At 43.2% G+C, this 11,417-nt stretch overlaps 1 protein-coding gene across 1 annotated transcript in view; it reads left to right on the forward strand.

Annotated features, from left to right (window-relative positions):
- LOC311142240 (disks large homolog 4-like) overlaps window positions 1-11,417 on the forward strand; it is a 37,226-nt gene that overhangs the window by 17,254 nt on the left and 8,555 nt on the right. Inside the window, exons 3-5 of the mRNA XM_084177849.1 lie at window positions 7,058-7,111; window positions 7,267-7,317; window positions 7,661-7,785. Coding sequence (XP_084033975.1) covers window positions 7,058-7,111; window positions 7,267-7,317; window positions 7,661-7,785 — 230 coding nt within the window. The remainder of the gene's footprint in view (window positions 1-7,057; window positions 7,112-7,266; window positions 7,318-7,660; window positions 7,786-11,417) is intronic.

Genomic DNA, 11,417 nt, shown 5'->3' on the forward strand with positions numbered 1-11,417 from the left:
TTGTCTGTAGAGCTCTGAGACAGGATTGTGTCGAGGCACAGATAGGGTGGCCAGACGGAAGCCACTCCTCAGTAAAAGGCACTTGACAGCCCGCTTGGAGATTGCTAAAAGGCATCTAAAGGACTCTCAGACCACGATTCTCTGTTATGATGAAACCAAGATTGAACTCTTTGGCCTGAATGTCAAGCGTCACGACTGAAGGAAACCTTGCACCATCCTTACGGTAAAGCATGGTGGTGGCACCCTCATGCTGTGGGAATGTTTTTCAGGGACTGGGAGACTAGTCAGGATTGAGGGAAAGATGAATAGAGCGAAGTACAGAGAGATCCTTGATGTAAACCTGCTACAGAGTGCTCAGGACCTCAGACTGGGGTGAAGGTTCACCTTCCAACAGGACAACAACCCTAAACACACAGCCAAGACAATGCAGGAGTGGCTTCAGGACAAGTCTGTAAATGTCCTTGAGTGGCCCATCCAGAGCCCGGACTTAAACCCGATCGAACGTCTCTGGAGAGACCTGAAAATAGCTGTGCAGCGACGCTCCCAATCCAACCTGACAGAGCTTGGGAGGATCTGCAGAGAAGAATGGGAGAATCTCCCTAAATACAGGTGTGCCAAGCTTGTAGTGTCATACCCAAAAAGACTCGAGGCTGTAATTCCTGCCAAAGGTGCTTCAACAAAGTACTGAGTAAAGGGTCTGAATACTTATGTAAATGTGATATTTCCAGGTTTTTTTAACCAAATGTCTAAAAACCTTTTTGCTTTGTCAGTATGGGGTATTTTGTGTATATTGATTAGGGAAACAACAATGTAATCCCTTTTAGAATAAGGCTGTAATTTAACAAAATGTGGAGAAAGTCAAGGGGTCTGAATACTTTCAGAAGGCACTTTATATTCAGAGCCATATCCCTGTAATCTTAGAGAAGATCTCATGTCAAGTGTTATTGAAGTGCTCTGGTTGCAGATTTACCTGCCTCATCTAAAGCCTATTTTTTTGGGGTGTTGCTATAGGCCACCAAGTGCTAACAGTCAGTATCTAAATAATATGTGTGAAATGCTTGATAGTGAATGTGCTAAACAGATAGGTCTACTTTCTTGGGGACCTGAGTATTGACTGGTTTTCATCAAGCTGTCAACTCAAGAGGAAGCTTCTCACTGTAACTAATGCCTGTCATCTGGTTCACGTTATTAACCAACCTACCAGTGTGTTTACAAACACAACAGGAACAAGATCATCCACATGTATTGATCACATTTTTACTAATACTGTTGAACTTTGTTCTGAAGCTGTATACATACCCATTGGATGCAGTGATCACAGTATAGGAAAGCCAAAGTTCCAAAAGCTGGGCCTAAAATAGTGTATAAGAGATGATACAAAATATTTTGCTGTGACACTTATGTGGATGTTGTTACAAATATTTGTTGGTCTGATGTGATTAATAAGGAGCATCCAGATGCTGCACTTGATGAATTTATTAAATTGATTCTTCCAATTATTGTTAAACATGCACCTGTTAAGAAACTGACTGTTAGAACTGTTAAGGCTCAATGGATTGATGAGGAATTGAAAACCTGTATGGTTGAAAGAGATGGGGCAAAAGGAGTGGAAAATAAGTCTGACTGGCTGGCTTACTGCAAATTGAGAAATATTGTGACTAAACTCAACAAAAATAAGAATAAACTGTATTATGAAGCTGTCACGATCGTCGTATACAGAGGAGGACCAAGGCGCAGCGTTGCAGGCAAACATACTCTTTATTTAGCGATTACACGACAAAATAAACAAAACGATAACGTGACAGTTCACGGTCTAACACAAACCAACTAGAAACAAGATCCCACAACTACTGTGGGAAAACAGCCTGTATAAATATGGTTCCCAATCAGAGACAACCAGCAACAGCTGACACTCGTTGCCTCTGATTGGGAACCAATCTGGCCAACATAGAAATGCAACTACTAGACAAACAAATGAAACGCACACCCTGGCTCAACATACAAGTGTCCCCAGAGCCAGGGCGTGACAGAAGCCAAGATCAATGATATAAATAATGATGGAAAAACAACTTTTGAGTACTTTAAATTAAAGTATGGGCAGTAAGCCCAATTCAACTCCATCTTTCATTGAATCAGACAGGTTATTCATCACAAAACCATTTGATGTTGCTAATTATTTTAAGGATTACTTAATTGGCAAAGTGGGCAACTTTAGGCAGGAAATGCCAACAATGAACAGTGAGCCATCGTATTCATGCATAAAAAATAAATAATGAAAGAAAAGCATTGCAAGTTTGAATTTTTTAAAGTTAGTGTGGTAGAGGTGTAAAAATTATTTTTATCGATCAATAATGACAAACAACCTGGCATTGACAACTTAGATGGAAAGCTACTGAGGATGGTAGCTGACACTATAGCCACTCCTATCTGTCATATCTTTCATCTGTGTCTAGAGGAAGGTGTTTGTCCTCAGGCCTGGAGGGAAGCCAAAGTCATTCCGCTACCCAAGAGTGGTAAAGCGGCCTTTACTTGTTCTAACAGCAGACCTATCAGCTTGCTGCCAGCTCTTGGCAAACTGTTGGAAAAAGTTGTGTTTGACCAAATACAATGTTAATTCTCTGTAAACAGACTTTCAGCATGCTTATAAAGAAGGGCACTCAACATGTACTGCACTGACACAAATGACTGATGATTGGTTGAAATAAATTGATAATAAGAATATTGTGACCCCTGTACAGTTAGATTTCAGTGCCTTTGATATTATTGACCATAACCTGTTGTTGAGAAAACGTATGTTTTCCATATCATGGATTCAGAGCCATCTATCAAATAGAACGCAGAGGGATTTCTTTAATGGAAACCTTTCTAATGTCAAACATGTAGGGTGTGGTGTACCGTAGGGCAGCTGTCGATGCCCTCTACTCTTTTCCATTTTTACCAATGACCTGCCACTGGCATTAAACAAAGCCTGTGTGTCCATGTATGCTGATGACTCAACCATATACATGTCAGCAACCACGGCTAATGAAGTCACTGAAACCCTTAACAAGGAGTTGCAGTCAGTTTTGGAATGGGTGGCCAGTAATAAACTGGTCCTGAATATCTCTAAAACTAAGGGCATTGTATTTGGTAAAAATCATTCCTTAAGATCTACACCTCACCTGAATCTGGTAATGAATGGTGTGGCTGGTGAACAAGTTGAGGAGACTAAATTACTTGGTGTTACCTTAGATTGTAAACTGTCATGGTCAAAACATATAGATTCAATGGTTGTGAAGATGGGGAGAGGTCTGTCCATGATAAAGAGATGCTCTGCTTTTTTGACACCACACTTCGAAAAGCAAGTCCTGCAGGCTCTAGTTTGTCCAGCCATGTGGTCAAGTGCTGCAAAGAAAGACCTAGTTAAGCTGCAGCTTGCCCAGAACAGAGCGGCACGTCTTGCTCTTCATTGTAATCAGAACAAATTCAAGAAAGCGTACAGTATTATATAGAGCCATTATTGCATGGAACTCCCTTCCATCTCATATTGCTCAAATGAACAGCAGACCTGGTTTAAAAAAACAGATAAAGCGGCACAACGCCTCTCCCCTATTTGACCTAGATATTTTGTGTGTATGTATTGATATGTAGGCTATGTGCGACGTTTAAAAAGTTCTGTCCTTGAGCTGTTCTTGGTTATTAATGTTCTGTATTATGTCATGTTTCATGTTTTGTGTTCACCCCAGGAAGAGTAGATGCTGCTTTCGCAACAGCTAATTGGGATCCTAATAAAATACCAATACCAAACAAATGTAAGTCAGGACTGAAACTAAACCACTCAGGAACACTCAACACCTCTTGGAAAGCCATTCTGGTGTGTCTTTGTCATTAAAATGTATTTAATTGTCTCGCTGAAAAATAAAACTCTATCCCAGGATTAGGTTTACAGAAGACTGAGGCGGGGTTTCCTATAACCTTTTTATTTTTTTAGGGTGCACATTTAGGTTTTTGCCCTAGCACTACACAGCTGATTCAAATAACCAACTCATCATCAAGCTTTGTTTATTTGAATCAGCCAGGACTGAGTTTGGGAGTGTATAGTTTGTGTGGTCTGTAACTTACTGCTTGAATATTAAGTAGTGTGTAAGAGATGTGTGTTTTTAGTGGTTTAGCAGCTTGGTTTTGAGGTTGTGAACCTGGAACAGAGATAAGAGAGAGATTTTAAAACACCTACACTCCAATATGCTCTCAATGCATCTGTCTGCCATGTCTGGCTCATTTCTCTACCTGTCTGAGATATGAGCCTTCCTGGTTATCTTTATTTCTGCTCTCCTCTCTCTATCTTCTCGCTCACTCCTCTCTCTCTCTGACAGCAATGAATTAAGAGCCTAACGAGCTGCATTAATGAGTCTGTTCGGGCGGAGGAGAGGGAGGAGGAGGGGGGGCACTGCAGAGAGAAGTTTTCATTTTCTGTTGGGACAGATGTTCTGTCTTTAGGTAAAAATGAAGAGAGAAAGACTAAAGGAAGAGAGGTAAAGAGAGAGCAGAGTGAGTGGAGTACTGTAGCCCTGTAGGAATACAAACGTGGGTTTCTGGCTGATGTCCAAGTGGTCCAGGTGAAGATGACATTATGCCTCAGGCGTCCTCTGTTCTGTCAGTAAGAGTGTCTCTGCTGGAAGACTCATCACCATACAGATGGATTACCATGCACAAAAGGGAGATGGAAGGAAGACTTCTACTCCAGAGGGGAAATGACACAGCTAATGACCATATCTCTTGATCTGCTCTCAAGTACCTCTGTTCAGGATTGCATATTCTCTACATCATAGCATAATACTGTTTGACTAACCCCATAGTTACAGCATAGGTAAGCAATAGACAGTTCATCCTAATAATCCTATTCACATAGCAAGTGCTCCCATAGGAATATTTCTGGAAAGTACAGAGCAATGTACATGAAATGCCTGACAGTTTCAATGTACAACACGCATAGCTGTCAAGAGTTAATTTAAGAGCCGATTCATGCGGTGATGCTTCAGATTACGTAATAAACGTAGTGGAAATTATTTGTATTCCCCTGTTGTTTTTGCGACGATGTTCTGTGGCATATAGCTAGGGCTTTTAGACCATCGGAATGGAAATCCAGGTTACCATGGAGACAAGCTTTCTACCATGGAGCCTCAGAGAACCCAGTGGCTGATGCTATACTGTAACCATGGTAGCGGTGGTCAGGACAGGAGTTAGGGATGGAGTGGGAGAGATGGTTGGCATCCTGGCGGGCTCAGAGCTGTGGGATGCCACGGTGAGAAATGGAGAGGAGAGAGGGAGAGAATGATCTTTGTCCGTATGTTAACCTTATTATTGCGTAAGCACTTTCAGTGTAAAGGAATGGATTTCAGGGGCCAAACCTCCAGGGGATAGTTTGGGACAATTTGGCCAATGATGAATACAAACTGTCTGTACAGAGAGAACATGTGACATTTCAGTAGATGCTGTATGCTGTATAAGCAGAATGGAGAAAGATGAATGGTTGGATAGAGTCACAACTTAAGGGCTGGAGAGGGAATATATCTGGGACTCATTGGAACAGTGTGATTGTGAGTGTGTGTGGGGTGTGTGTGAGTGTGTTTCTGCAGGCTGTCAGCTGTGTGAAGGTCGGCAGGCTGATTTCATGCTGCTGCTGTTGTTTGCTTCTCTGTGAGCACTTTGGATGCACAGTGTCTTCCTCATGCTAATCAGGGAGGGACAAACTAAAGTGGAGAAAAGGATATAAGTTTAGAGAGAGGGAGAGAGAGACTGCTGAGCATTCTCTAAGGAGTACAGAATGCAGAATAGTGCATCCACTATTTTTACAGTACACTCTTAGATAAAAAGGGTTCCAAAAGGGTTCTTCGGCTGTCCCCATAGGAGAACCCTTTTTGGTTCCAGGTAAAACCCTTTTTGGTTCCATGTATGTATCACCCTCTGTGGAAAGAGTTCTACTTGGAACCAAAAGGGTTCTACCTGGAACCAAAAAGGGTTCTTCAAAGGGTTTTCCTATGGGGACAGCCAAAGAACCCTTTTAGGTTCTAGATAGCACCTTTTTTCTAAGATTGTAGATGGGGAGATGCAACTAAAAACATTTTGGAGAGAGAAGCAACGAGGGGAGAGGGCTGAAAGGGATGAAGGGAGTTAAAAAGAGAGAAAGAGGTAGATAGAGAGATGGAAGTCAAATACAGAGTGTACAGAGTGTATTCTTTGTACAGGATGACAGGTCACACCCTATGGGGAGCAGGAAAGCCTACACCATCCTAATGCCAACCGGCCTGGCATGTCATAGAATTATTGTCTTGTTAAAGGCTGTATTAGCAGCAGCTCCCTGATTAATGGCATCTAGTCTGCTTAGAGATAGATGTCCCGTTCATGGTCTCAGCTTTCACAGGTTGGGCTCTGCTTTACTCATCAGTGATGCAGCATGCGCCTGGAGGCTTTGTAGAACGCTGATTGAGAGGAACCACACTGATAGCCTTGAAAGCTAACAGCTCTGTTAGATGTTGCCACGATGTTGCCTTTCATGATGGTGTTATAAAACGACTACTTCCTTCTCCCTAAACCTGAATGTATTTACAGAATCATTTCACAGAGTGTTGTCAATGTGACACTAACTTAGGGCTTTGTTAGATAACGTTGACTCACAGGAAAGAGATGCAAAGTCAAGGCCTTGTGGCTGGTGCCTTGTGGCTGGGGTGTGGAGCAGTCAGTCAGTGTGCCAGGCAGGCAGGACATGTCACAGTGACTGTGTGTGGTGTTGTCATCGTCATTAGGCTGTAAAATGGCTGTGGCTGTGACTGCAGGGCCTGCCTGCAGAGGGAGAGGCTCCACAGCCTGAGCAGGGCAGACCGACTCCATGCCTGCTTATCCTGAGATTCGCTCAAACATTATCTCACTGTACAGAAGGAGGGACTGGGACAGGAAATGTTGTTTCTGCCATAAGGCCTTGACCCTGAATATTTGGAGTGTGTGTGTAGTGTGTGCACGTGTGGGCTAATACATTTTCTCTCCTTCTCTCTCTCCCTTTCCTCCCTCTCTCCTCTTCCAGGGAAATTCTCCTCCAGTGGTGGTGAACACTGACACACTTGACGGCTCCCCCTACGTAAGAGTCATACGCCAACTATACTGCATAATTTACTGCATTATACTTGATTATTGATGATCATCCTACACAATACTCATCCCATATTACAGCGTTTTATCCTAGTTTGTATCGTCCTTCATTGGAAGTGTGATAACAATGTCTTCCTCTCTCAGGTCAACGGGACAGAGGGGGAAATTGAGTATGAAGAGATTACACTGGAAAGAGTGAGTGTTTTACAGCAAATAATTATAACATAGGGTCAAAGCCTTATTATTATCCTACAACTGATCTGGGATAGCCATATAACATTAAAATGTATGTAATCTAGTACAGTTTGGTCTGTAATAGTCACCATGTTTGACACTGTGTAATGCTGTGTGTGTTGTTGTGTGATGTTGTGTGTGATGTTGTGGGTGATGTTGTGGGTGATGTTGTGTGTGATGCTGTGTGTGATGTTGTGTGTGATGCTGTGTGTGATGCTGTGTGTGATGTTGTGTGTAATGTTGTGTGTGATGCTGTGTGTGATGTTGTGTGTGTGATGTTGTGTGTAATGTTGTGTGTGTTCAGGGTAACTCAGGCCTGGGCTTCAGTATAGCTGGGGGGACAGATAACCCTCATGTTGGTGATGACCCCAGCATCTTCATCACCAAGATCATCCCTGGGGGAGCTGCGGCCCAGGACGGACGGCTGAGGTACACCAATAACTAACTACCTACCTAACTCCTCTAATATCACCTCCTATTCATCACCCTCAAGTTGTCAACCCCAACCCTTGACTCTGTGTACACACTCACATACAGTTGAAGTCGGAAGTTTACATACACCTTAGCCAAATACATTTAAACTCAGTTTTTCACAATTCCTGAAAATTTAATCCTAGTAAAAATTCCCTGTCTTAGGTCAGTTAGGATCACCACTTTATTTTAAGAATGTTAAATGTCAGAATAATAGTAGAGAGAATGATTTATTTCAGCTTTTATTTATTTCATCACATTCCCAGTGGGTCAGAAGTTTACATACACTCAATTAGTATTTGGTAGCATTGCCTTTAAATGGTTTAACTTGGGTCAAACGTTTCGGGTAGCCTTCCACAAGCTTCCCACAATAAGATGGGTGAATTGTGGCCCATTCCTCCTGACAGAGCTGGTGTAACTGAGTCAGGTTTGTAGGCCTCCTTGCTCGCACACGCTTTTTCAGTTCTACCCACAAATGTTCTATAGGATTGAGGTCAGGGCTTTGTGATGGCCACTCCAATACCTTGACTTTGTTGTCCTTAAGCCATTTTGCCACAACTTTGGAAGTATGCTTGGGGTCATTGTCCATTTGGAAGACCAATTTGCGACCAAGCTTTAACTTCCTGACTGATGTCTTGAGATGTTGCTTCAATATATCCACATCATTTTCCTTCCTTATGATGCCATCTATTTTGTGAAGTGCACCAGTCCCTCCTGCAGTAAAGCACACCCACAGCATGATGCTGCCACCCCCGTGCTTCACGGTTGGGATGGTGTTCTTCGGCTTGCAAGCCACCCCCTTTTTACTCCAAACATAACGATGGTCATTATGGCCAAATATTTATATTTTTGTTTCATCAGAGGACATTTCTCCAAAAAGTACGATGTTTGTCCCCATGTGCAGTTGCAAACTGTAGTCTGACTTTTTTGTGGCGGTTTTGGAGCAGTGGCTTCTTCCTTGCTGAGTGGCCTTTCAGGTTATGTCAATATAGGACTCGTTTTACTGTGGATATAGATACTTTTGTACCTGTTTCCTCCAGCATCTTCACAAGGTCCTTTGCTGTTGTTCTGTGATTGATTTGCACTTTTCGCACCAAAGTACATTCATCTCTAGGAGACAGAATGCGTCTCCTTCCTGAGCGGTATGATGGCTACATTGTCCCATGGTGTTTATACTTGCGTACTATTGTTTGTACAGATGAACGTGGTACCTTCAGGCGTTTGGAAATTGCTCCCAAGGATGAAACAGACTTGTGGAGGTCTACAATTTTTTGTCTGAGGTCTTGGCTGATTTCTTTTTATTTTCCCATGATGTCAAGCAAAGAGGCACTGAGTTTGAAGGTAGATGCACTCACTAATTGTAAGTCGCTCTGGATAAGAGCGTCTGCTAAATGACTAAAAATTTAAATGTACACCTCCAATTGACACAAATGATGTCAATTAGCCTATCAGAAGCTTCTAAAGCCATGACATCATTTTTGGGAATTTTCCAAGCTGTTTAAAGGCACAGTCAACTTAGTGTATGTAAACTTCTGACCCACTGGAATTGTGATACAGTGAATTATAAGTGAAATAATCTGTCTATAAACAATTGTTGGAAAAATTACTTGTGTCATGCACAAAGTAGATGTCCTAACCGACTTGCCAAAACTATAGTTTGTTAACAAGAAATGTGTGGAGTAGTTGAAAAACAAGTTTTAATGACTCCAACCTAAGTGTATGTAAACTTCCGACTTCAACTGTATGTGCAAGTGTATGTACACACATTTAATACTTACAGGCTCATGCATGTATATGCAAACGCACACACACACACACACACACACACACATAGACACTAACACACAAACAAACCCACGACCCAGGGCTACAACAGTGATGTAGGCTACTCATGTCAGTGCCAGCTGGGTCTCAGAGAGAGAAGTGACACTCTGGTGCCCAACCTCCTCCTCCCCTCCACAGACTGCATTCACTCAGTCAGCCAGACAGATGCTTTTCACCACTGAGTCCACCCATCACAGTGGAGCTGCCTAAATATAGTCCTCCCTCCCCCTCCTCCTTCTCCTCATCCTCCTCACCCTACCTAGGCCCTCTTTACTGGACCACACTCCAACATCCATCTCTCTGTCAGCCTTGGCCTTGGGGCTGGCTAGCACTCACACACTCTCTCCCTCACAGGCCTGTCCATTACTGAAGGAATTTAACATGGCATTTAAAGGGCACATCTGGGATTCTAGAAGGTATCATCAGAGGAGATTAATATTACACGTCTACCCTGTCATTCAAGGCTGGCTGGGCTGCCTCCATCACAATCACACTTTCCATTATTTCTCATGCATTTGATATGTCTCTTAATGTTATAGAAAATTCAATAGCTTTGAATGCATCAAAAGATAGTTTGACAGTCACTAGAATGTGCTGAAATGTGTCTCTAAAATCTATATTTACCAGTGTAAATGGTTATGTTAAGTGTGGTCCACGAATGAAGCGTATGCAAAGGCGAGTTTCGTAATGTAACCTTAAGAGCAGATTAAGTAGTGGACAAGGTCATACAAATGTCAGGTCCTGAATATTTATGAGCACCAAGGCTTTGAAAAATGTGACTCACATTATGGTGCTTTAAAAGCCTTGTCTGCTCTGTATCTACATAGTGCATACACTGCGGACCTGGAGCTGACACTGAACTAAAGGGTTACTGGTGGTTGGATTGACTGACTGACTGACTGACGGACTGACTGACGGACTGATGGACGGACTGCTACTCTCTCTGGATAGTTAGAGTGATAGAGTGAAGACCAGCCCAGCTGACACAGGACAGGAGGATGGGGCCAAGAGACTATGCTGTAGAGATGATAGTGCGCAGGGCCATCTCAAAGGGATGAGAGAATAGGAGAGATGGCATCTCTGGAGACCTTCTCCCATTCCTCACTTCCCTCATCAACTTATCCCTGACCACTGGTTGCGTCCCCTCTGACTTCAAAATGACCCGAGTCGCTCCCCTCCTCAGAAAACCAACACTCGACTCCTCTGACGTCAAAAACTAAAGACCTGTATCCCTTCTTTCTTTTCTATCCAAAACACCTGAGCGTGTTGTCTCTGATCAACCTTCTCGCTATTTCTCTCAGAACGATCTTCTTGACCCTAACCAGTCAGGCTTCAAGACGGGTCACTCAACCGAGACTGCTCTTCTCTGTGTCACGGAGGCTCTCTGCACTGCCAAAGCTTACTTACTCTCTCTGTTCTCATCCTCCTAGATCTATCCGCTGCCTTCGACACCGTGAACCATCCGATCCTCCTCTCCACCCTCTCAGGGCTGGGCGTCTCAGGCTCTGCATACTCTTGGATTACATCCTAGCTGGCAGGCCGTTCCTATGAGGTGACGTGTAGAGGATCTGTGTCTGCACCATGTGCTCTCACTACTGGTGTCCCCCAGGGCTCAGTTCTAGACCCTCTCCTCTTCTCTTTATACACCGTCACTCGGCTCTGTCATATCCTCACATGGTCTCTCCTATCTCCTATCTCCTATGCGGATGACACTCAACTACTTTTCTCCTTCCCCCCTTCTGACACCCAGGTGGCAACAAGTATCA

The sequence above is a fragment of the Coregonus lavaretus genome, assembly GCF_964263955.1.
Source record: "Coregonus lavaretus genome assembly, chromosome: 15".
NCBI lineage: Eukaryota > Metazoa > Chordata > Actinopteri > Salmoniformes > Salmonidae > Coregonus > Coregonus lavaretus.